At 41.2% G+C, this 21,725-nt stretch overlaps 1 protein-coding gene across 9 annotated transcripts in view; it reads right to left on the minus strand.

The window, feature by feature from the left end:
• PHKB (phosphorylase kinase regulatory subunit beta) overlaps positions 1 to 21,725 on the minus strand; it is a 142,000-nt gene that overhangs the window by 62,166 nt on the left and 58,109 nt on the right. For all 9 annotated transcript variants that reach the window (XM_081015503.1, XM_081015504.1, XM_081015507.1 and 6 more), the window contains 3 exons: positions 17,327 to 17,442; positions 8,786 to 8,849; positions 484 to 579 (listed from right to left, as the gene is read on the minus strand). In XM_081015503.1, the coding sequence (XP_080871629.1) occupies positions 484 to 579; positions 8,786 to 8,849; positions 17,327 to 17,442 (276 nt within the window). The remainder of the gene's footprint in view (positions 1 to 483; positions 580 to 8,785; positions 8,850 to 17,326; positions 17,443 to 21,725) is intronic.

The raw sequence follows: 21,725 nt of genomic DNA on the forward strand, positions 1-21,725 counted from the left end.
GGTCCTGAAAAAACCCAAGCGGGGTACTGGACCCAGAAAATGTGGCACCCACTTTCAAGCCCCGGGAGCAGGGAAGAAGTGCTCATTCCAAAATGAAAGGATTTTGCTCTTTGCCCTGTTGTGAACGACAAGTATAGCAGTTATCTAGAAAAATCTCCCTTGTGCAGTAGTACTTAAAACAGTAAATTGTAATTTCTCCCTGACCAGCAGACCTTTAGTTTATCGTGTTTATTTCTTTTATAAACTGTTGGTTTTACCCCTATTTTCATAATTTAATTTCATCTACTGTTTTTAATGTTGCTACTTTTAAATGAATATTTTATACTCTTATGCAAACCACATATATTATTAAGGGGTTTATAAATCTTGCTTAGCAAATATATATAAAAAACAGACTATTAAACTGGCAGTATAGCTAATAGCTATACCCAGATGCATTTGCTCCATGTTTTGTTAAACTCTGTTTCATCAATAATTACTTACATGGGACCTTGATTCTCGGGGAAGTAATGAGCAAAGAGTTTGTCTGTTCCGGTTGTGGGCATCAAGGTCTACAAATATGACAGACCATGAGCAACCCTGTAAATGGAATAGAAAATTAACACAACATAGGATATAGACAGCCCAAGCCTGGCATAGCAAAGACAAGAAAAGTGAATGGGTTCTTCAAATATTATGATTGCTATCAGCAATCATATACTAGTAACTTCAAATAGACAATGACATTTCCAAGACAAATGTACATAATACCATTTCACTAATATTAAGGGGATTAAATAGACATTTTAAAACCAGTTAGCAGATAGGAGACTTGAGATTACAGAAACTTAAATCTTCTCATTTTTTTTACCACTATTATTTAATTACACCTCTAGCAAACAGATAAAAGCTTTAATTATACAGTCGATAACTTGATGACTAAAAACAATTTGATCAAAGAATACAGATCTGGAAGCAGGATAGTGGTTTGGATGCATCTAGAAAATCCTACTACCAACAAGGAGCTTAAGAAGAATTTGTAGGGATATTTTATTTATGTATTTACAGTATTGCATTTGTATCCCTTTTTTTCTCTCCAAGGAGCTCAAGGTGGCATACATGGTTCTCCCCTTCCTTATCTCCATAACAAACCTGTGAGTTAGGTTAGACTGAGAGACTGGCCCAGGGTCTTGCCCAGTGAGCTCCGTGGCTGAGTGGGGATTTGAACCCTGGTCTCCCAGGTCCTAATCCAGCACTTTAACCACTGTATCACACTGGTGATGGTACATCAAATGCAAGACATCAATATGAAAATGCTGTGGGACCACACCTGTTGGGTCAAGAAGCCCCTTCTGGGCCAAAAGTATAAGCCCACCTTGCTGCTATGTCCTGGGTCAGTTGGCCACTGCGCTGAGAGTGCGAGTACACTGCCATGGCTTGTAGCTATGGCAATACAGCAGTCCTTGTGCACATGCTCAGTGCTTTACACTTATTTGACAGTGCAACAGATGACAAGATCCACACAAATTAGTAGCAGAAGCTAAAATTGTGTTGTAGTACCACTAATGTGTTACAAACAGTTTTAGCAAAATAGCTGCTTGCCCACCTACTGCGTTTCAGCCTATGAAATATGTCAAAGTCAGAAATTTAATTCTTCGTGAAAAGAAACAAATGAGCTGGAGTGTCTGACAGATGCTCCCATGCTTACTGGATCCGCTAGATCTTGGAAAGAAAACATCGACGTGGTGAAATGACCCTGCCCTCATCCCAACAAAGGAATATGCCAGGGAACCTATTCAATTGCAAGCAAACAACCAGATGTGGAACAGGGGTTTTCAACCTCCTCCCTCCCCATAATGCAGCTTTTGCGAACCATGTGCCTTCCAGATGTTTTGGACTACAACACAACTGTGCTGCCAGGAGCTGATGGGAGTTGTAGGACATTGGCAAAAGCAGCTCTGTGGCTTTCTGTCTTGTTTCAAAAACTGCTCCCAAGGTCAAGGGAACTCTCTGCAATGGGGTATGGAGGCTGCATCCCATGATTTGAACATATTATGAAGCATAGGTCTGACCCTATCAGGTTTGAGGGGGTTCTGGGCAAAGTGGCCTCTGGTGGGCTCTCTCTGACTTGCAGGTTTAGCTGGGGGTAGGGAGACAGCAGAGACAAGAAGCAGGGTTGTGTTCAGTGCCAAGCACTGGGAGCCACCATTTTATTCTGCTACAATGCCCTACGAGTTATGTGTTGTTGGGGCACTATGAGACATTAAAATTGGGGTTTCCACACCTAGCCATCCCGTACAGGGAAACCAGGGCAGGTATCAGTGCAGTGCTGTGCCCTGTTGAGACACCCTCCTGAAAGCTGCTAAAAGGTGCTGCCTGCTCACAGTGGCCCAGTTGCTAACATTTGTGACTGCATTAGCTCATGCTCATCCCTTGCTACTTTCAAATTTCCCTCCCTTCCCTCTGCTGTCTTTCCTAGGCTTGATTTTAAGCTCCTAGGGGGCAAGGATGTGTGATTCTTTGCTTGTGAAACTGCAGGAAATACCATGTGCACAAAATGTTAGCATGTAATATATTCTTGACAGTTACACAAATGTTGAAGGCCACTTAAATTTTATTTTTCAGGTCATTTAAGGTTTATTCCATTTTGTTAATAGAACAGAATTTTACAAGATATAATTTCTTTTGTTTCCTGCCAATCCTAATTTTAGAACTTCTTGATCATTTCTAAATGTTGAGACAGTATTTGTTCATCTAAAAAGTTTAACAACAGCTAGTTTTCTATCAGTCAGAGATCTCACAGAAAAAACAACTGGTTCTGAGTTACTGAATCGCGTACAGTATAATTTCTATCTCGTGCATTTTTTTTTAAAAAAAACCATATTGCAGTATTTCAAAGGCAAACGTAGGTCAACAACCCAAGATTGATTTTTTAAAAGATTTGCAATTATGTCATCTTGCTCCTTAACACACATTCAAATAGTTCTCAAATATATCTACATTCATTTACATGGTTTCAAGTGTGTGATCAGTGTGGGGGAGGAATGGGGGGGGGGGAACGATGCTACAAAATCTAACTGCACTGTTTACAGCAACTGCTTCATGATCAGAAAATGTTGTAGCACAGAAAGAGAGCAGCAGCCAGTGATTCCAGATCCAAGGGGAGGGGGAGTAAAATGCATAAAAATAATTAAATGGATAAGCAGAGGCTAGGATTAGGGCAGGTCTATTCACCCACAATGAATTTTAATGTGTACATGGGATGGTTATTCCATCAAGTGGGAGCCCCAAGTTCCAAATGAAATAGCACAGTGTGTGGTCCTCTGGCCTGGGGGGACAAGGGGCTCAAATTAGCCCCATGGCCCTCACTATCTGGCCTTTGAGACTCTCCCCAAGCCATGCCTCTTCCCTAAATTATGCCCCTCACTGGCTCTGCTCAATGCCTTCAAGTGATTTGGACTGGTTTTAAAGTGCCCTTGAACTGTGATTAACACCCTTTTTTTGCCCGATGGAAGATGTAGAGATTATGTGTGTGTTTGTTTCTGACTTCTGCATGGCTAGAATGCAGCATATTTTGCAAAGGAAAGGGTCACATCCTTTACTTTTCCCACATTTGCTCTGCCCACCATTTGACTGTGCCCTCTTGGACCCTGCCCATGAGGGAATGTGGCCCTCAAGTTGTTGTTCTTCTTTCCTGGAATAGTGCTGTGAAAAGTAACTAAAATTCAGAGGCAGTTTTTGTGAGGATGCGGGGGGTTGCTGGAAGCAGATTCCAGTACAGTGGTACCTCGGATTATAGACACTTCAGGCTACAGAGGCTTCAGGTAACAGACTCTGCTAACCCAGAAATAGCACCTTGGGTTAAGAACTTTGCTTCAGGATGAGAACAGAAATCATGCCGCTGCAGCGTGGTGACAGTGTGAGGCCCCATTAGCTAAAGTAGTACCTCGGGTTAAGAACAGTTTCAGGTTAAGAACGGACCTCCAGAACAAATTTAATTCTTAACCCGAGCTACCACTGTAAAAGGTTTTGGTTTTCTGAAAAGCAATAACCTCTGTTTTTAATGCACCTATTATTTACTTCTACTGAAACTCATTGGAAATCCTGAAAGTTTAATGAAATGTTTTAGGCATATCATCAAGAAACATGAGCCCAAAGCTTGCTTGAACACATGGAACTAGATGCATGGATCAACAAAGGAAAGTCAACAAAAATTACTATTCTGTTGTGAGGTACAATGAGACACGACCCAAGAGAGTTGCTCCAGAAAAGGATGAGAGGAAGTTAGACTACTGTCATTTTCACTTTTTATTAGTAGAGAACCACTTCAATCTTGACAGAGAAAAACATTCAGAATTCATCAAGAGCAAACTGAGGACACTGAGCTTTACGCCCACACCATCACACAGGGAGCATGATGAACTCTTCCCTTGTAAAGGGAAAACAACATTTTAATGTGTTTTTTATTGTATGCTTTTATGTATAGTTGTTGTGAACTGCTTTGATAGTTTATAACAAATAAATGCCCTCTTCCAGGATACTGTAAGTTATAAGGCAATCCACACCGTCCTCCCACCTACTCGGTTTTCCATCTTTTGGCTCCTACCTTGCTCAGTCCCCAAAAGATTGGGAGAGATTTTAGAGTTGGGGGGGGGGGTTGTACTGTAAACCCAAGACCTCCCCCAAGCATAAGGATTCCTCTTTTTCAGCAACTCCACTTGAGATCCATTTCTATCAGTACTCACCACTTGTGCTTACTATTACAGGGAGTGATGAGTGCAGGCTAAGCCTAGTGGGAAGTACGCTAGCATAAAATGACAAAACTGAACATGCAACCAAATTGTGTTCAGTTGGGTGGGGGTTCTTTCTGCAGCTTGAAGGATGCTGAGATAGGACATTCCTCAGTGACCTCCAGCTGGGTGCCTCAACACCACAAATCTCCACCAGGACAGCTGTTGGGACAACCGTGAGAAATTAAAGAAGTTGTACCGGGCTAGTGGTCCATGAGGAAATTCCAGTAGCATCAAGGATTAGTGGCAGAAGTGACATGGAGAAATCATATTCAGTATAAAATATAGCAAGGAGAGTACCTGTTACTCTTGGAGGGAAATGACCATATAATCTATGTTAAGCCTTGGGAACAAAGGCCATATTTTGTATAGGAGCAGCAGGGAAGAACTAGATCATAACAGCATACCACTTACTGATGCCAAGAGTGAAAAGCAGTTAACCACCACAGAATTTGTTGACAGGAGGCCCAGAGAGGCCCCCAGAAAGTCCGAAAAGTGAGGACAGCAGTGGCCATGACTTTGAAGGGCTACATTTTTTACCCAAAGGCCTTCATGCAAAGTGGGTCACCCCCCAAAGGGTTAACACCAGGGGTTCTGGCCTCTGTGAATGCTGATCCATGAATTATATGAGGAGCTGGTAGGAAGAATGTGCCTAGAAGTGCTGCTTGGGCTGGAAAGGTTGCAGCTGTCTACAGTGAAGACTACAATTCAGCTGGCTGAAGAGGATTAATTATATTAACTGAGTGGTAGGGAGGGTGGATTGGACTCAGCTATTAATTTCTTGAGTAGATTTTTTAAGTAGTTGACTGGCTAAACAGTAATTTAATGATTACCTTGATATATAGTGCAATTAATATTTGTCATTACTGACTATAGCTCAACTGTTCTGATTCAAGAGGAGTCAATGTGGTGCCATCCAGATGTTGTTGGATTACAAGTCGCACCATACCATGCTGGTTGGGGCTGGCAGGAGCTGAAGTCCAACATCTGGGAGGGCTCCGTGTTTGGTTCTTGTGCTGGTTAAATGCCTGTATTGGTATTATACAGGTGATGGGGGTGAAAGAAATGAACTAGAGAAGGAGGAGAAGGGAGAAAGAGGTGCTGTGGTGATGGGAAATGGAGGTGTTGACCAGGGCAAAGATGGTTAGACATTTTAGTTCTATCCATCTTCCATCATTACAAATATTTTAGGCTTATCTTAGTCCTCACGGGGCTGAAGCAAAAAATGCTAAGGTCAATCAATGGAAAGGTCTTGTTATCATTGACCTTATCCTAGAAGGACAGGCCAACTTGGCCTGTATAAATGAAATGTGGTTGGAGAAGGTGTAAATCTCCCTAGGTTTCTAGGTCAGTGTCCACCATGCTTTGAGAGGTGGGGAAATGAAGTAGCTGTGATTGTTAAGGATTTCATTTCCCTGGTCAGGTACTTTACCCTGCAGTTACATTAGACATTAAAAATTCAAGACAGGAGTGGGATTCAGCTGGCACACTATCCACCCCATTGCCTAATAGTCTTCCTCCCTGAGTTGACAGAGGTAGTCTCAGAGGTCTTCAGGGACTTCAACATATACGCTGAAACTGACTTGCCTGGAGTGAATCAGGAGTTTATGGCCTCCATGACCATCATGGGCCTGTCTCATGTATCTAGCCCAATGCACACAGCAGGACACACCTTGGATCTGGTCTTCTGTACTGAGGTAGGGGATAAACGCAACGTAAGGCAATAAGGTTCAAGTCATGGATTTCACAGATCCATTTTGTAAAACAAATCAGCTCTATATTCATGGAAAGCATTCAGAGAGCAAGAAGGATGAGCTCTGTTATTTCAAGGCCAAACAGAGGTTACTTGCAAACGCTCAAGCTTCCAAATCCCCCAGATTAAGACATAGTTAAATTAAAGATGAAAGGTTCTTTTTTCCTGGTAGCTGTTTACACTTTGCCCTGTGCTCACCATAAGGATCCAGTTAAAACTAAGCTGAATCCCTTTAAGAAGCTTTAAGCTTTTCAGATAAGTGTGTCTGCTGCTCTGCATGCCAGTGGTCTCTTTGACAGTGGTGTCCCCAGATTAAACAAAGGCGACAATATTTTCACAAAAAGAAACTGATACCATTGGGGGGGGTGTATGTCACTAATCCTTAAGAAGCCCTTGGTGTCTTAGTTTTCTTTTCTTTTTTACCATTTGTACGGTCTTCCTATATGTAGCTAATAATATCTTTATTAATATGTAGCTATATAGCTATCTGGGACGCAGGTGGCGCTGTGGGTTAAACCACAGAGCCTAGGACTTGCCGATCAGAAGGTCGGCGGTTCGAATCCCCACATCAGGGTGAGCTCCCATTGCTCGGTCCCTGCTCCTGCCAACCTAGCAGTTCAAAAGCAGTCAAAGTGCAAGTAGATAAATAGGTACCGCTCCAGCGGGAAGGTAAACGGCGTTTCCATGCACAGCTCTGGTTTGCCAGAAGCGGCTTAGTCACGCTGGCCACATGACCCGGAAGCTGTACGCCAGCTCCCTCAGCCAATAAAGCGAGATGAGCGCCGCAACCCAGAGTCGGCCACAACTGGACCTAATGGTCAGGGGTCCCTTTACCTTTTTATATAGCTATCTATCCTGCACTTTTGATTTGTAAATGAAAACAGCTCATTTCATGTGGGGGAAACCCAACGCACACAACATGATTAATACTTTATCAATTTATTACACTTTTAGTAGCATGAATTCACACTAGAGTAGGAAAGCCAATATTTTTAGAGAATAAATGTACAAGATAAACACTTACATAAGTATATAAACCACATGTCTGAAATAGTACAGGAAAGCAATCCTGAAGCCATTTTAACTCTTTCCATCTTTCAGTGACCTCAAATATTCCTCTGCAGTGAGGAAGGAAATGGGGAAGCCTCCACATTGCCTCTTTGCACACAAATCCTGTCTTAAGGGCGTATTTGTGTATGAATAGGGTGAGCCTGTGACCTGGATTCAGGAACTAAGTATTTAGCATCTCAAAAGGAATGGCCAAGCTGCCCAGGTAAAGCAATCAGGGACCATTATCAGGTGTCCTGACAAACAGGATTTCTATTGGAAACCGCCTTCTTCTGTGATGTATGTATGATGTTTTGGGGGGTGGTCTTGAGCTACAGGGTGGACAATTTCAAAAGTCTATATAAGGTCTTGCACACCATGGTTCATGCATGCATGAAAGGTATCTGAAGAAGTGTGCATCTGAAGGAATCTGAAGAAGTGTGCATGCACACAAAGCTTACACCAGAACAAACTTAGTTGGTCTCTAAGATGCTACTGGACAATTTTTTATTATTTTTTATTTTTACTTCTGAAAATGGTTCTATTGTAAAACAATTCTAAACTAGGGACATACGGATCGCACACAAGGCATTAGACCTTTTCCCTTTGTGCTTTTGCCTTTTCTTTTCATTTTTAATGGCCCTATAATATGTAGAGAGTGAGACAGAGCTAGGACCAGTTTCTGTGATAATCAAGAGAAGGTGATGCATATCAAAGCAGATTTGGAGCAATTGATGAAAAGCATGGCTATTCAATGGATTCCCAAATTATCTGATAGGGGGTATGGGGGAAGACCCTTAAGAAGGTCAGTAAAAGAAAGTGATGGTGTACTGTATCAGAGGCTGAAAACAGAAAAATGGAAAGAGTATTTGTATAAGCAGCCAGAGCTGTTTAATGTCTTGATCAAAAGACTAGAACAGCAAAAATTTTATACTTTTCATTTTCACAAGAGTTAAATAAATGACTGAAAGGAAAAGTAACTTCTGTTAACTGAGGAAAGAGCTGGTTCTGTTAGCCTTTGAATCCTGTATCTAAAGTAGAAAGAAATAATTTGTTAGCCTAGTTCTTTAAAAAAGAATAATAGAAAATTGGAGAGTGAACAGGCTTTACCATATGGATATTAGGTGTCCTTTGATCTGCAATGAAAGCAATTTACTGAAGAACAAGCAGTTAATTAAAAATGGAAAATGAACAAATACTTAAATATTTTTACTACCTGATTGCCAAAGAGGTTGAATCCATTAATTGCTTCTAGGGCTGCTTTTGCTAACCCAACAGAACTGAAAAAGAGAGGAGAAGAAGAAATAAAAGTTTGTTACGCTCACAACTCTGGAAATAAAATCCAACTCCCTCAAGGCTACCTTGCTCATCAGATCTGTTCTTGCTGAGGAACTGAAAAAAAACCAAACTAGGGTAAAATGATTATATAGTAGGCTTATTCTTTACTATTTTTCAGCAGTTTATCCATAAAGGTCACTGGCCATCTGTTATATATAGGGAGTCACCTTGTGTTTGGACATCTGGGGCTATGGGTTTGAAGGTCTTGCTGAGAGGGCACCAGTGACAGGAAAAATATCAGTGCTCTATGTGCTCATCTTTCAAGAGCCTGATGATAAAGCACTGGCAGCTTTTGCACGTGTGAACTTATTTATTCCACTTTATCCCACCTTTCCCTCAAGGAGTCCAAGGTTGTGTACATGGTTCTCTCCCTCTCCATTTTATCTTCAGCACAACCCTGTGAGGTAGGTTATGCTGAGAGAAGATGGCTGGTCCGAGGTAACCCAGCACCATCGCTAGACATGGAACTTGGCAGAATAGCACCACATGCAAAAAACCTAAATTTTGCCAGGCTGGGCAGCAGGGAGAGGCAATAACAGGAGGGATGGCAATAGTGAGGGTAAGCTTCATTTCAGCTGGGGTGAGGACTAAAGAGCTGAAGAGCAAATATTTCTAAAAAGCAGAAAAGATGGGAGGTTATTGTTGATGTTAGCACTTATTAGTTGCTTGTTACCCTAAGAAGGTCTCCGAATGACTTAAAAGAAATAAACACGAATAAATTATACCATAAAAGGGACTAAAAGAAAGAAGAAAAGTAATATAAATCAGTGACATTGTTTATCATTCAGTGAACACACTCCAACAGACAGTAAATCTGGCAGCACACTAACAAAGAAACATAATCAACTCAATCAATCAAAGGCCTGGGGAAAAAGAATAAGGTCTTCTACCACTATCATGGCAGCCCACATGGTAACACACTGTGTTGGCTTTAAGACTGTACATCAGGAAATGAACAGACAGGCAGGGACCTTTGGCCCTTCAGGTATAGCTGGACTCCATCTTCTCTCAGCGCCAGCTGGCATGGCCAACAATTGGGGATTATGGGAGCTGGGAGTCCAACCTCTGGAGGGTCAAAATTCCCCTACCCCTGTTCTACACCAAGGCGATATATGACTATCCGACCTCCAGCATCATATTGGGGTCACATTCTTTGCTGAGGAAGACATATTCTGACAGTTGAAACATTTCTGGTCAAGTTAATTGGGCATTACCCTGTCCCTTTTAAAATAAACACCTCATTAATATCTACAGAGAATATCTATTTTATGAACCCGAACAGCACCAGCTGTTTCCGTGAAATTAAATCATTAAGAATAGGTGGTAGATGGACTAATGATTCGTTTGTGTGTACCCTGAGGTTATCTGGTGATTATTTAGCAGCGATTGCAAATGTTCACAATGGAGGGTTGTTGCTGAGTTACACACACAGGTGGGTCAGAGATCAGGAGACCACAATAGATAGGAGAAGGGGGCTGCAGCTCAGCTGTAGAACACAGACTTTGCACACAGAAGGTCCCACATTCAATTTGCCATTATCACCACATAAAAATAATCTTAAAAGTGTGCAGCTAATCCTGAGTAAACTGCTGCCCGTCAGAATGGCAATACTGAACAAGATAATTCATACAGGCCAGTGCATGTACATGGGTCTGGTGTGTTCTGGGTGTAAAGTCCTTCATTAGGGCAACTATCATTTATGAGGGATAGTGGTGAGGGAAAAGTAAAGTAACTTAATGTAAAAATGGCACTGACAACAGACCCTAAGATCAAAGTAGAAAGCAATGATGGATTTAACCTTGGCCTTCACATTCAGTAGCATGCAGGCGTTTAGAAAATTAAAGCCCAGTCTGTAATACATATACTAAATACGAGCTGGAAAAACTAATCAGATTCAAATTAAAAGCAACCTTAGCCTGATGATTTTACTGCAACCTCACAGAAGCAGGAATGGAAATGGGAACAAACGTCTTGCTGCGTGTAGCATATTTATCATAAATATAGCTTCTGTCGGAACATTTTCATTAACAGCTTACCATGAAACATTGATTTTAGACTCTTCCTTTATTTCTAACCGTCACACCAATAGGTTTCAAAGCCTTTCAGAAGCAGTGCCAGGAAAAGAAGAGAGAGAAAAGGCTTGTGGGGTTTAATTCTAATTGGTTCAACAAGGAAAAGCTGATTAGGTTGGCTACAAAACTCCGCTCTAAGCAGCTGCCATCAAAGGTTGGTAAAACTCCACAATTTTCTATCTTCTGCTGATTAGAAGTTATTGTTATCCAGATAATGGGATGACACATTAACAGAAGCTGGACTGGCGAGCATGCTGTTTCACTAACAGCAAGCCTCTAAAAGCAGTAAAAGCCAATCTCTAGGGCTAATGAGCCACAAGCAAATTCAAAATATTAGACAGTGCCATGATGGGGCCTGAGCTACACAATGGGGTGGTGCAGTGGACCAAACTTTTGACACTGTGGGTGGAATTACTTTTTTTGAATGCCCCCTGCAATGTAAATAAAAGGGTTCCTGCAAATGGAAAGGTTCCACATCTGGGTAAAAGTATGTAGCCCTCTCCTTAATGTATTTGATTTATACATGCGGGAAGGGTTTTTTGGGGGGTGCCAGGCCTGTAGGACTGAGCCAATCCTTTCTTTCAAGTTTCTTTTTATCTGTTGCACTTAGGAGTTGATTTCGTTTATTTTGGGAATATATTTCTTTAATGGTTTTTAATGTGATGTGAGCCACCCTGAGTGCTGTTTTACAAGGAGTAGGTAGGAGATAAATACTTTAAATTAATAATAAATACATAAAAATCAAGTAGCTTCTCTTTCAACTCATTCTTATATCCAGTCCAATTCCAATTTATTTAAAAGATTTATTCAAAGAGCAGCAAATCTAAAATGGATGAGAACACAAACTTCACAAAAAAATCTCCAGGAACTACAAGTACAGTAGTTCAGTAAAAGTGTAATAATACCAAGCCATGATCAACTCATCACTTGGATAATCACTTGCATTAGTTATTAATGGAGACCTCCCTGTTTAAACCAGCAAAAATGAGTAGCTATTCCAGAAACAAGATTAGCCAACTGGTACAGTTCCCCTAGTTTAAGACATCAACTGCGGCAGAAATATAAAGAAAAGGGAACAGACAATACACTGCAATGAGGAACAACAACATTAGCTGCTGCCTTTTGTCTACACATAGGGCGTAGACACCAATAAAACGGATATAAGAGCTTGTTAGAGGTGCCAATATCTAATAGCTAACAGGAGCTGGCAAGTCTGAAGAATGCCAAAGAGCTATTTCCAAGAACAAGCTCTGTGATTAGGTATTATGGCTGCTGTAAAATTTTGGGCACTTGATTGATGCCTTCATGATTGCTGGAGAAAAAGATATGAAAGATAAGGCACTCCACTACTAAATTACAGTCCATTGTCTTCTGGGCATCTTTAATTGCAGGCTCCAAGGATTAATATGAGAAACATGCAATCAGAGCTAAAGACTTCAGGAAAGGTGCAGGTTTCGAAGACTATGGGAAGATTGTCCTTTAACTGCATGAGCCAAAACTCCCCCAAATTATGAAAGGGATAGTATGTACTGTATGTATGTATGTATGAATTAATTAATTAATTAATTACATTTCTATCCCACTTTTCTCCCAAGTTGGGATTCAAGATGGTTTACAACATCTTTAAAACATCATAACAAAATACAAAGTAATAAAAACAAACTTGTTAAAATCCAATAGAACACATTTAGAACCAATATTAAAACATTGATGGCAGTGACAGCAGCTCAGTAATCCACATTGTCCGCACCTGGTTTTCAAAACCCTATCCGACGTTACCTTGTTGACACTAAAAGCCCCTTGGAAGCTAGTTAAGATTTTCCAAAATTTCAGCTACAGACACTGCAAGAATAAAAGCTGCTGTCCTCAAATTGCCTCCCATCCTGGCTGTTCACCCAGCTCACAAGTTCTTTGCATGCTTACAGCTGCCTGCTGAATTCTTCACTCATTCAGGACATGCTGGTTTCCAGCCACTACTAATTAGGTGATCAAAAGCAACAAATCCAGACTAGATATATGGGATTAAAAAGAAAGAAAAAGCTTTCAGACAGAAAACAAAGAAACTAGGTTACAAGCAACGTAAAGAAACCCAGCTACTAAGACTCGGATTCAATTACTGAGAACCTCAGAAACCTACTATGTATCCTGAGTATAATTTCCCCATGTTCACAAATGATGAATCTGTGTGAAACGTTGGGAACAGTGCTAAACAGCATTAAAGAAAATAAAAGAAACCATACGTAGGTGTTTGGGACTGAAAGCTACATTAAAAAGGCAGCCAAGCAGACAAACAAAATAACCCTAATAGGGACAGGCAGCATGACAGCAGCATATTAGCTGTAGAACAAAGGAGAACAAGTTGAAGATTCCGGTGCCTTTCTAACGCTCGGGAGTACAAAGATGCTGCATTTCAGAAACACCACTATTATCAGTAACACAGATGGGAGATGTCAACAGTGTTTTTGCAGAGGTATTCAGCAGATGCTTGGGAACAGCTTGATCAAAATGGTTACAGGACAAATGAATACTTCAGGAGCTCGAACACATGGGACGGAATCGTACAATTCTAGCGAGATGTTGCAAAGCTTGCTGTTCAAAAATCAGCGGATGATTGCAGACCAGCAAATCTTCCTCGCTGAAAATTCAGCAGTAAAAGCTGTGCTGTCTGTCTGCAAGAAATGTTATGAACCTATTTTTCACAAGGAGTCCAAAATACAAGGTTTTGATTTTGTGTGGGTTTGAGACTGCCCCCCCAAAAGAATTTCAAAGTGCGGTGCATTTTTAAAAGTATAGACATGGCTGGTAATTATCACACTGTATTAGGGTGCAGCTCTCTTTAAATGAGCAGTCTTACTAGGCAGGACCAACAGTAATTTAGAAAACATGGCATTCCTCTTTCATGAATTTGTGTCGGGCACAGATTTGGGGACCAGGGATGGCTTTCCCTGGTCCAGCTTTTCAGGGCTGCTTTATTCTCTCACTAGTATTTAAGGTTACACCACCCCAGGGTTGCATTGGCTGGTCCATGTATTATCACTTGGACTCCAACTACAAAATTCAGGCTGCACAGGTGTTAGTAATCTGATTTATTAAGAGGCTTCCAAACAGCTCCCAGCCAAGACACTTAATGCAAGTGTGCAGAGCTGGGTTACCCTTAAAGGGACAGTGAACAGTTAATTTGTTGTGCCTAAATACAGAACAGTCAAGTTATCAATGTGTCAGTAGGAAGAACTGTCTAACTAACTTCTAAGGTTTGCCTGACCTTACCCTCAGGTTGTTCTCTGCACTTATTCCCATGTACTCCCTGAAATGCTATCCATTTCTGACCCTTGACTCAGTTATTGGCATGACTCTTCTAATTACTGAGACGGGCATATGGCTCCTGCTACTAACCCTTCCACACAGCAAACTGAATTGGTTTTTCATAACACTCTGATCTGTCACAATCTGTCTCATGGCTATCAGGTGCACACCTAATGAAGAGCAGAATTCTCTTTCCCCATACTAACTAATTGGGCAGGGAGAGAGAAAAGTCTCCTTTGGTCAGTTGTTTCCTCATTTTCTTCTTTGCTATGGCTACATTTGTTAAACCTGAAACAAATATTTTGCAGGTTTAAAAGATAGCTGATAGAACTGTATTGCTGTGCCACAGCTCAAGATTACAGGGGAAAAACACAGCCTGAATGGTTCCTACAACTTTCAAGGATCTGGCTGGTGCCAAAACACCTTAAATCTGCTTTGAATGTAATGGTTTGGCCCTCAGAGTCATTATCTATCATCTATCTATCTATCTATCTAATAATACCACTTGATCGTAGAAAAAAAACCTCAAAGCTATCATGCTCACATGATCCTGCGGCTTCCAGTTTGGGTTTAAGTGTAAACAATGCTTCACATGCAATGGCAAATTATGACTATCACAAACCAGAAATAAGGGAAGAAAAGAGTATGCAGGCTCGCGACATGGTCCCAAAAGGCATTCCATGGTTTTGCTGTGATGTCTGAATTAGACATAACTGTTTAGCTGCTTGAGAAGTCACCTTTTCTGTGGTCAAAAATCTAGGTAATGTTACATGACCCTAGGATGCTTCAGGTCACCCCGCCCCCCTTCTGCCTTGCTGAACATCTTGTACTTTGCTTGCACTGGGAAAGAGTACAGTCTCTCCAGCACAGAAACAGCCCTAAGTTTATGACCTTGACACATTCTCTGAATACAACCACTCAGATCAAGGACTAAAGTCTGACACTAAAAAAAAAAAAGTAGTTTAAGGTCTATTGAAATAGCTCGGCTTCTTGAGTTAAGTTACCAATATATATTTTAATGTGTAATAAAACAGCAAAAGGAAACATCTAAAATTGTTACAAGTATCTCATTTTTATTACAAGGAGAACTTACAAATACATAAAATTGCAGACACAAGCGTCCACCTGACTCCCTTAATGTTACTGCATACTGAAATAAACGCACTGAGCCAATACAGCAAATTTTATATATAACTATTGTCACTGTGACTTCTCTTTTAGTCTACAGTATTTGTAAGCCATTTTCCCGGGAAAATTATTACAGTTGTCATCTAAAAGGCCACAGTTCTACTGACTTCACTGGTAATGGAGCACAAACAGAGGTAACATAGTGTATCTGAAGAAGTGTGCATGCACACGAAAGCTTATACCAAGAACTAACTTAGTTGGTCTTTAAGGTGCTACAGGAAGGAATTTTTTTATTTCGACTATGGCAGACCAACACGGCTACCCATCTGTAGAGGTAACATATAATTTCAGAATTTTATTTCAAGAGGGTATGGGTAATAAAAAGAGCACAACTACAAAGAATATTGGCACTCTTAAACACAGAAGCAGTCAGACCACGGAAGCTTTAACATTATCCTGGAGTCTGTAATGATCTGGCTACATGAACCATAAGGTGTATTTGTCTGAACACTCCCAGAATAATATCAGACCTAGTATGGTCTGATATTCAGAGTTATATTTAAAACAAGGGGAGCCTGCCACTTGGTCCTTAAGATGATCACTGCTTAGGAAGTGAAGTGGCTTTAGAAGGCTCGCTTTATCGCATGGGGGAGGAAAAGGAACAATTTTCAGTTTCCAGTGTTATTAATCTGGTAGGATGTAGGATATGCTCCTAGGCTGTATCAAGAAAACTCAAAACTTTGCACTCAAATCAAACTGAGAATAGAAATGTACATTAGCTATTCATGTCTGGCAATCTAAGTGATTTCATTTACACTACAGCCAGAGTACATTTTCTATACAGTCAGGTGAATTGATTCAAGTCATCTTTCATTAACCATAAGACTGACAAATATAAGGATTGTTTTACAGTATCCAGGTTGATCAGAAATATAATGGCTTTCCCTAACACTACCGAAGCAGCTTTAAAATTGTACCATTTGGACTACTGCAATGCAGTGCATGTGGGACTGCCCCTGAAGACAGACCAGAATCTACCATTAGAATAGAATATAGCAGTTACTACCTGGTACTGGGCATGTAGGCCAAATCCCACCAGTCCTGAGACAACTGCATGGGCTCTCAATACCTCTGAACACAAATCAAGGTACTGGCTGAACTGTTCCAAGCCCTGAACACCCCAAGGACTGCCTCATTCCATACAAATTTGCCTAGGTATCAGAAGCCCTTCTATGGGTCCTTGTGCCAATGGAGGTTAGGCTAGGATAATCCAAAATTAGACCTTTTCAGCTGTAAAGTCCTCTTAGGGGGATTCATTCTCCAGGCAAGCATACCTGGTGGAATCCCTATTAAGTTTTTATTATTCTTATTTGGAGTGTTTATTTGTTGCTTTTGATCACTTTATTATTCACCAGTGGGTTTTTTTTAGGATGTTTGGTCTTAAAAAGCTGCCATCTTCTGCTTTATCATATTAATATTCTACAAATACAATACTTTAGTAAATATTATAGGAACCATAGTTTTGAACCATTTGCTAAATTCACTTACAGATACTCCATCTGAAAGGAAAAGCAAAATCATTTTCTTTTCATCTTGAATTAGGGCTCCAATATTTAAGAAACCTGATATGAACTGACCTCATCTGTACCTTCCAGGCTAATGCATGAATCAGAACTTAACTATCAACCTGATTTCACATTTCCAAATGTTCCATTGCAGTTTTGGAGAGAAAATTCATTTGGCAATGTGGCTTTGGAGAGAAGGTATGTTTTAACATACATATTTAAATAACAATTTTCATGTGGGTGTTGTTTTTTTAATGTACATTAATGTGGAAATGGAACAAAATGGTTTTACAGATCAATACATGCAAAAGCGGCACAGACTGGAAACAGAAGGACTTGCCCACACCATACCTGGAGTGCAGTTCAGTACTGCCGTTGTTGTATTTGCTTCCTCTTTCCCACACACCAAAGTCGGGCACACGATATGCCCTTTCCACACAAAATACAAGGTTTTGTATGAAGGTCACCTAAGAGAAAAAGAAAACAGAAAGGAGATGAAGGAGAAAAAAGAAAAACCTGAAATACACCAATATTTCTTCCATAGTTGGATGCTACAAAATTTTCAAATGTCTCTGTTGCTCTTACTTTCTGATTCAGCATATAGGGCAGGAGTGGGGGACATTTTTGGCTCTTGTTGTCTGTATCATTATCTGCCACCACCCCTGAGAGTAATGTCATGATGATGTTAGATGACTGAGAGGTAGGTTGTCCCGCCCACCTGTCAAAGTCCCTTGTGCAACATTTGGAAGCTGTAGCACAAGGGGTTTTGCCAGACCCATGCTTGACACTTGGCAAGTACTGAGCACAGGGCTCGGAAAGTGCTTTCCGGCATTCTTGAGCTCAGCTTATGGTCAGTGAGTTCAGGTCTGATTTCTGCAGGGGTTGGCTGCAAGACTGAGTTCGCCATGGGGAACCTGGCTGCGCGACCAATTCAGTGGGCTAGAATTCACCGTCCATCAGCTGAAGGGGTATGAGCTTAAGCCTGATTTCTGCAGGGCTCGGTAGCACAAAGCAGTTTGCATTGGCACACCAGTTAAAAGGGGGGTCAGTTTTAGCAGTGGTTTCAGAGCAAATTGCTCTGTGCTATTGGAATAAGGCTTGCTCCCACCACCCACCACCCATCAGCTGATCAGTGCTGGAAGCATGCCATGCTCTAACAAACTGAGAGCTCACTTTAAGCTCCTGATTCTTCCCATGTAGCCATGTTGGTACCTGCCTATGATGGTACCTGTGGGAAGAGTGGGCATGGTTTTGGGGGAAAGGCTTCATGGACCAATATGGGACATCTGCTGGGCCAAATCTGGCCTACAGGTCAAAGGTTCCCCACCCTGGCTATAGGGACATATAACTCGGTACTGTGTTGAGTTGATTGGTCAGCAGCAGTCTGTGCTATGGCAACTGCCAACTCTTTCTCTCCTCTTCTGCATTGTTGCCAGCAGAGGAGGAGAAAGATACACAGCTGCAACTGCTATAACACTGCTTAATTTCTATAAAGCACCCAGAGGACGCAACTGATTGGGCAGTAGAGAGGTGCCTAAATAAATCAATATTTTTCGCTGCTGAGGCTATTCTCCTGTCTTCCTTCTTTCTGCCTCTTCTGGTACCATTAACTAACAAACGAGTGACAGTTGTCTTGCCTAGTGGTTGCTGCTTTTAAACAACCCTGGCATATAAATATCTTGTAAACATGTTTCTGGCTGTTCGGGGGCCTATAGAAACAGAGATTCTACTGAACGGTCTAATCTTGTCCAGGAGCCCCACACAGAGCAGACACTTCCTAGCTGACAGCTTTGCAACCACCGGCCATCTGTCTGCATCTTGTTAATCCTGCAAGAAAACTACACAGAGCCTAACACATACAAAATTGTTATTTTTCCTCACAGGTTGGTGAACTTGGGCACATAGATGGAAAAAAAGGAAAGGTTGAAACGCATTTGTAAATTATACTGGTATCTTCCAACCTTCAGCCACTTCAGTATGGCCATCTTGCCCACTTTTTATTCAAGTTAATAACCAACCACTGCAGCTCCTGACTTTGGACCAACTTAAGTTTATTTATTGTAAATACTGCACATTTACAAACAAACTGAATTGAAATGAGAAGTTTTGTTTCTCTAGAAATTTCAGTGTACAAATAATTCAAGATGAAGTCTTGGCTCTGGAATTCCAGAAGCAGAATGAATCTTGTGGAATGGGACTGACCCCTCCTCCCCCTCCCTTGCAGACCTCTTAAAAGACTCTCCAGTGTGTTGTGAGAGTCTCATGAACACTCTGCTCACTCATGGTTCCCAATATAGGTGATTCCCTCCAGGAGCCATCTGAGTCACAAAACATTCTGTTCAGAAGAGTGTCCTGAGAAGCTTTCCAGGAGGCAAAGGGGACCCAAATGTCTCCTTCCACAAGTCCCCCCCCCCCCCCGCTCAGTTGCTAAGCCATAGTTTATCAATACTCATTTTTTATTTTAAACATATACATGCCATTTCATATATGGAGTCCTGAAATGATATTAGGCTATAGACCAGGTTCATGGATACTTAACCAGGTATGGTACATTGTATACATCTGTTGCTTAAATAATAAAACTGGAAACAAGTCCCCCCCCCCCCCCCGTTTGTAAGGATTTAACAAAATACTGCTGTTCTATGCTGGGAAACAAACCCCATTAAATTTACCCAACCATTCAAACTTGCTCAGCATTTTCATCTACTACCAGAGGCAGCTCATTTACCTCCGAGGGAAAAAGGAGTAATAATGAATTGCTTCACTGCATTCAATAGGCGTAACATCCTGCACAAGTGAATTGTCTAAATGTGAAATAAAGGAAGACGAGGGGGGAAGAGGTCCCAAAGAAGTCTTCAAGCATTAAAATAGACTCAGCTATACAGAAAAGGGGCCAATTCAAAGGAAGTCAAAAGCAGTTCAGAGCTAGGAGCAAATTCAAAGTGTATAACATCCAGCTGGGCAACAGAGTCTTATTACCGCCTTGCACAGCCGGATCAATTTTCATCACATGAAGAGGCGATTTGGTGTAGTGTAATGGATAAGAGTGCGAGCTGTGAACCAGTCAATCTTGGGTTCAAACCTCAGCCTAGTAGTGAACCTATTAGATGGCTGTAGGCAAGCCACTAACACTCAGTCCCCTATCTGTAAATGCCAGGATAGTTGTAAAGATTAATGAGGTTAATCAGCTGTGTCCAGTCAGGCGATTGGCTAGGTGAAATTTCTGGCAGTCGCTATATCCTGACAAAGATAGGATGGGGAATCCTAAACCTTACCTTCCAGAACTGGTGGAGGTGATGGTGGGGGTACTGATGTGTAGCTAACGGTCTGAGTGCAGGCTACTGGCATCAAGAGGGGCAACTCAGCTGGGTACTCAGCACTGAGTTAGATGGAGCACCCCATCAACACCATCAACAGATCAGGGTGGAAATCCCTTTCTCCACTCTTATCACACCATGCAGTGGTCACTAGCAGTTCTCACCTAGCAAATCTCACCAACCACTGTACGTAACTCAAGAGAAACACTCTGAACACACTGTTTAAATACTATTTGAGATGCAGGCCACATCTCAAATTTTGAGAAAGTGCCATGAGTGCCAGCTACAAAATGGCTGCTGTGGGGGCATGGCACATTGCAAAATGGCTGCCACACCTAAAAAAAACAAGCAGAGACAGGACCTCAAAATGGTATGGGCACGCTTCCTGATCTTTGAGGGAAAGGCGCCTACATCAGCTATCACCACATTTGCTCACACAAAGAAGCTCTATGCACCTCTCCTCTCCTTTGGGTGCACACATGGATCATGTTTGGAAACCCATTATACAGGCTGAATATCAGCTTTGCGTGCAATTTCAATCAGGAAATCAGTCCAGAATAAAATGCTGCAACCCGCAGTTGTAAATGGAAGATTGAATTACACATTGTGACCGCGAGATTCAGATTTGATTGAAACAGACTGTCAAAATTCTAACTTTGTTAAGACTAAAACCACATTAAAAAAACCAGCAGTCAAAGGGCCATTTCTGAATCTATCCATAAAAAGAAATGGTGGGGACTGTGAAATCTGTTGTGACTCATTAACAAGGACTTGCATGGACATTTTGTATGCATTTTGAATATGTACAGCTCCTAGCACAACAATAAGGGCATTATTCGTTATTAGTGGTAATCCCTGATACACATACATGTACACACACAAAACCAACAAAGTAAATTCCATAAAAGAATGCAAGGTTTTAATGCACAACTTGTAATACCACTAAAAAAAAACCCACTATTGCTGCTGAGATTAAGGCTTTTATATTATTTTGAAAGGCACTGATTATCCAAATCAATCTATATGGGCTTTAGAAGCAGCTGAAGGATGATGAATGAAAATGGTATGAAAGGAAAAAGTCACATTTAAATGACAGTTTGAAGTTCTACCAACCTATCCTTTATTTCCATGACAGCACCATGAATTTTGGAGAGAAGACAGATTTGTTTCACATTTGTTTCCCATCCCCTCTTCAAACAGTTCAAAGAGGGTAGCTTCCACAGGGTTACATTTTTGTTCTCACAACAACCCTATGAGGCAGGATAAACTGAGAATAGTGATAAACTGAGAATAGGAAGCCTGTCATAACTCCCATTGGCCTATGACAGCATGGCCAATGGTCAGAAAGAAAGTGAGTTGTAGCCCACCAAATCTGGAAGGTTACAGGTTTCCCCATCCTGGAGCTTCATAGCTGAACATGGATTTGAACCACA

This window comes from Podarcis pityusensis, assembly GCF_964106645.2.
Source record: "Podarcis pityusensis genome assembly, chromosome: 8".
NCBI classification, from domain to species: Eukaryota; Metazoa; Chordata; class Lepidosauria; order Squamata; family Lacertidae; genus Podarcis; species Podarcis pityusensis.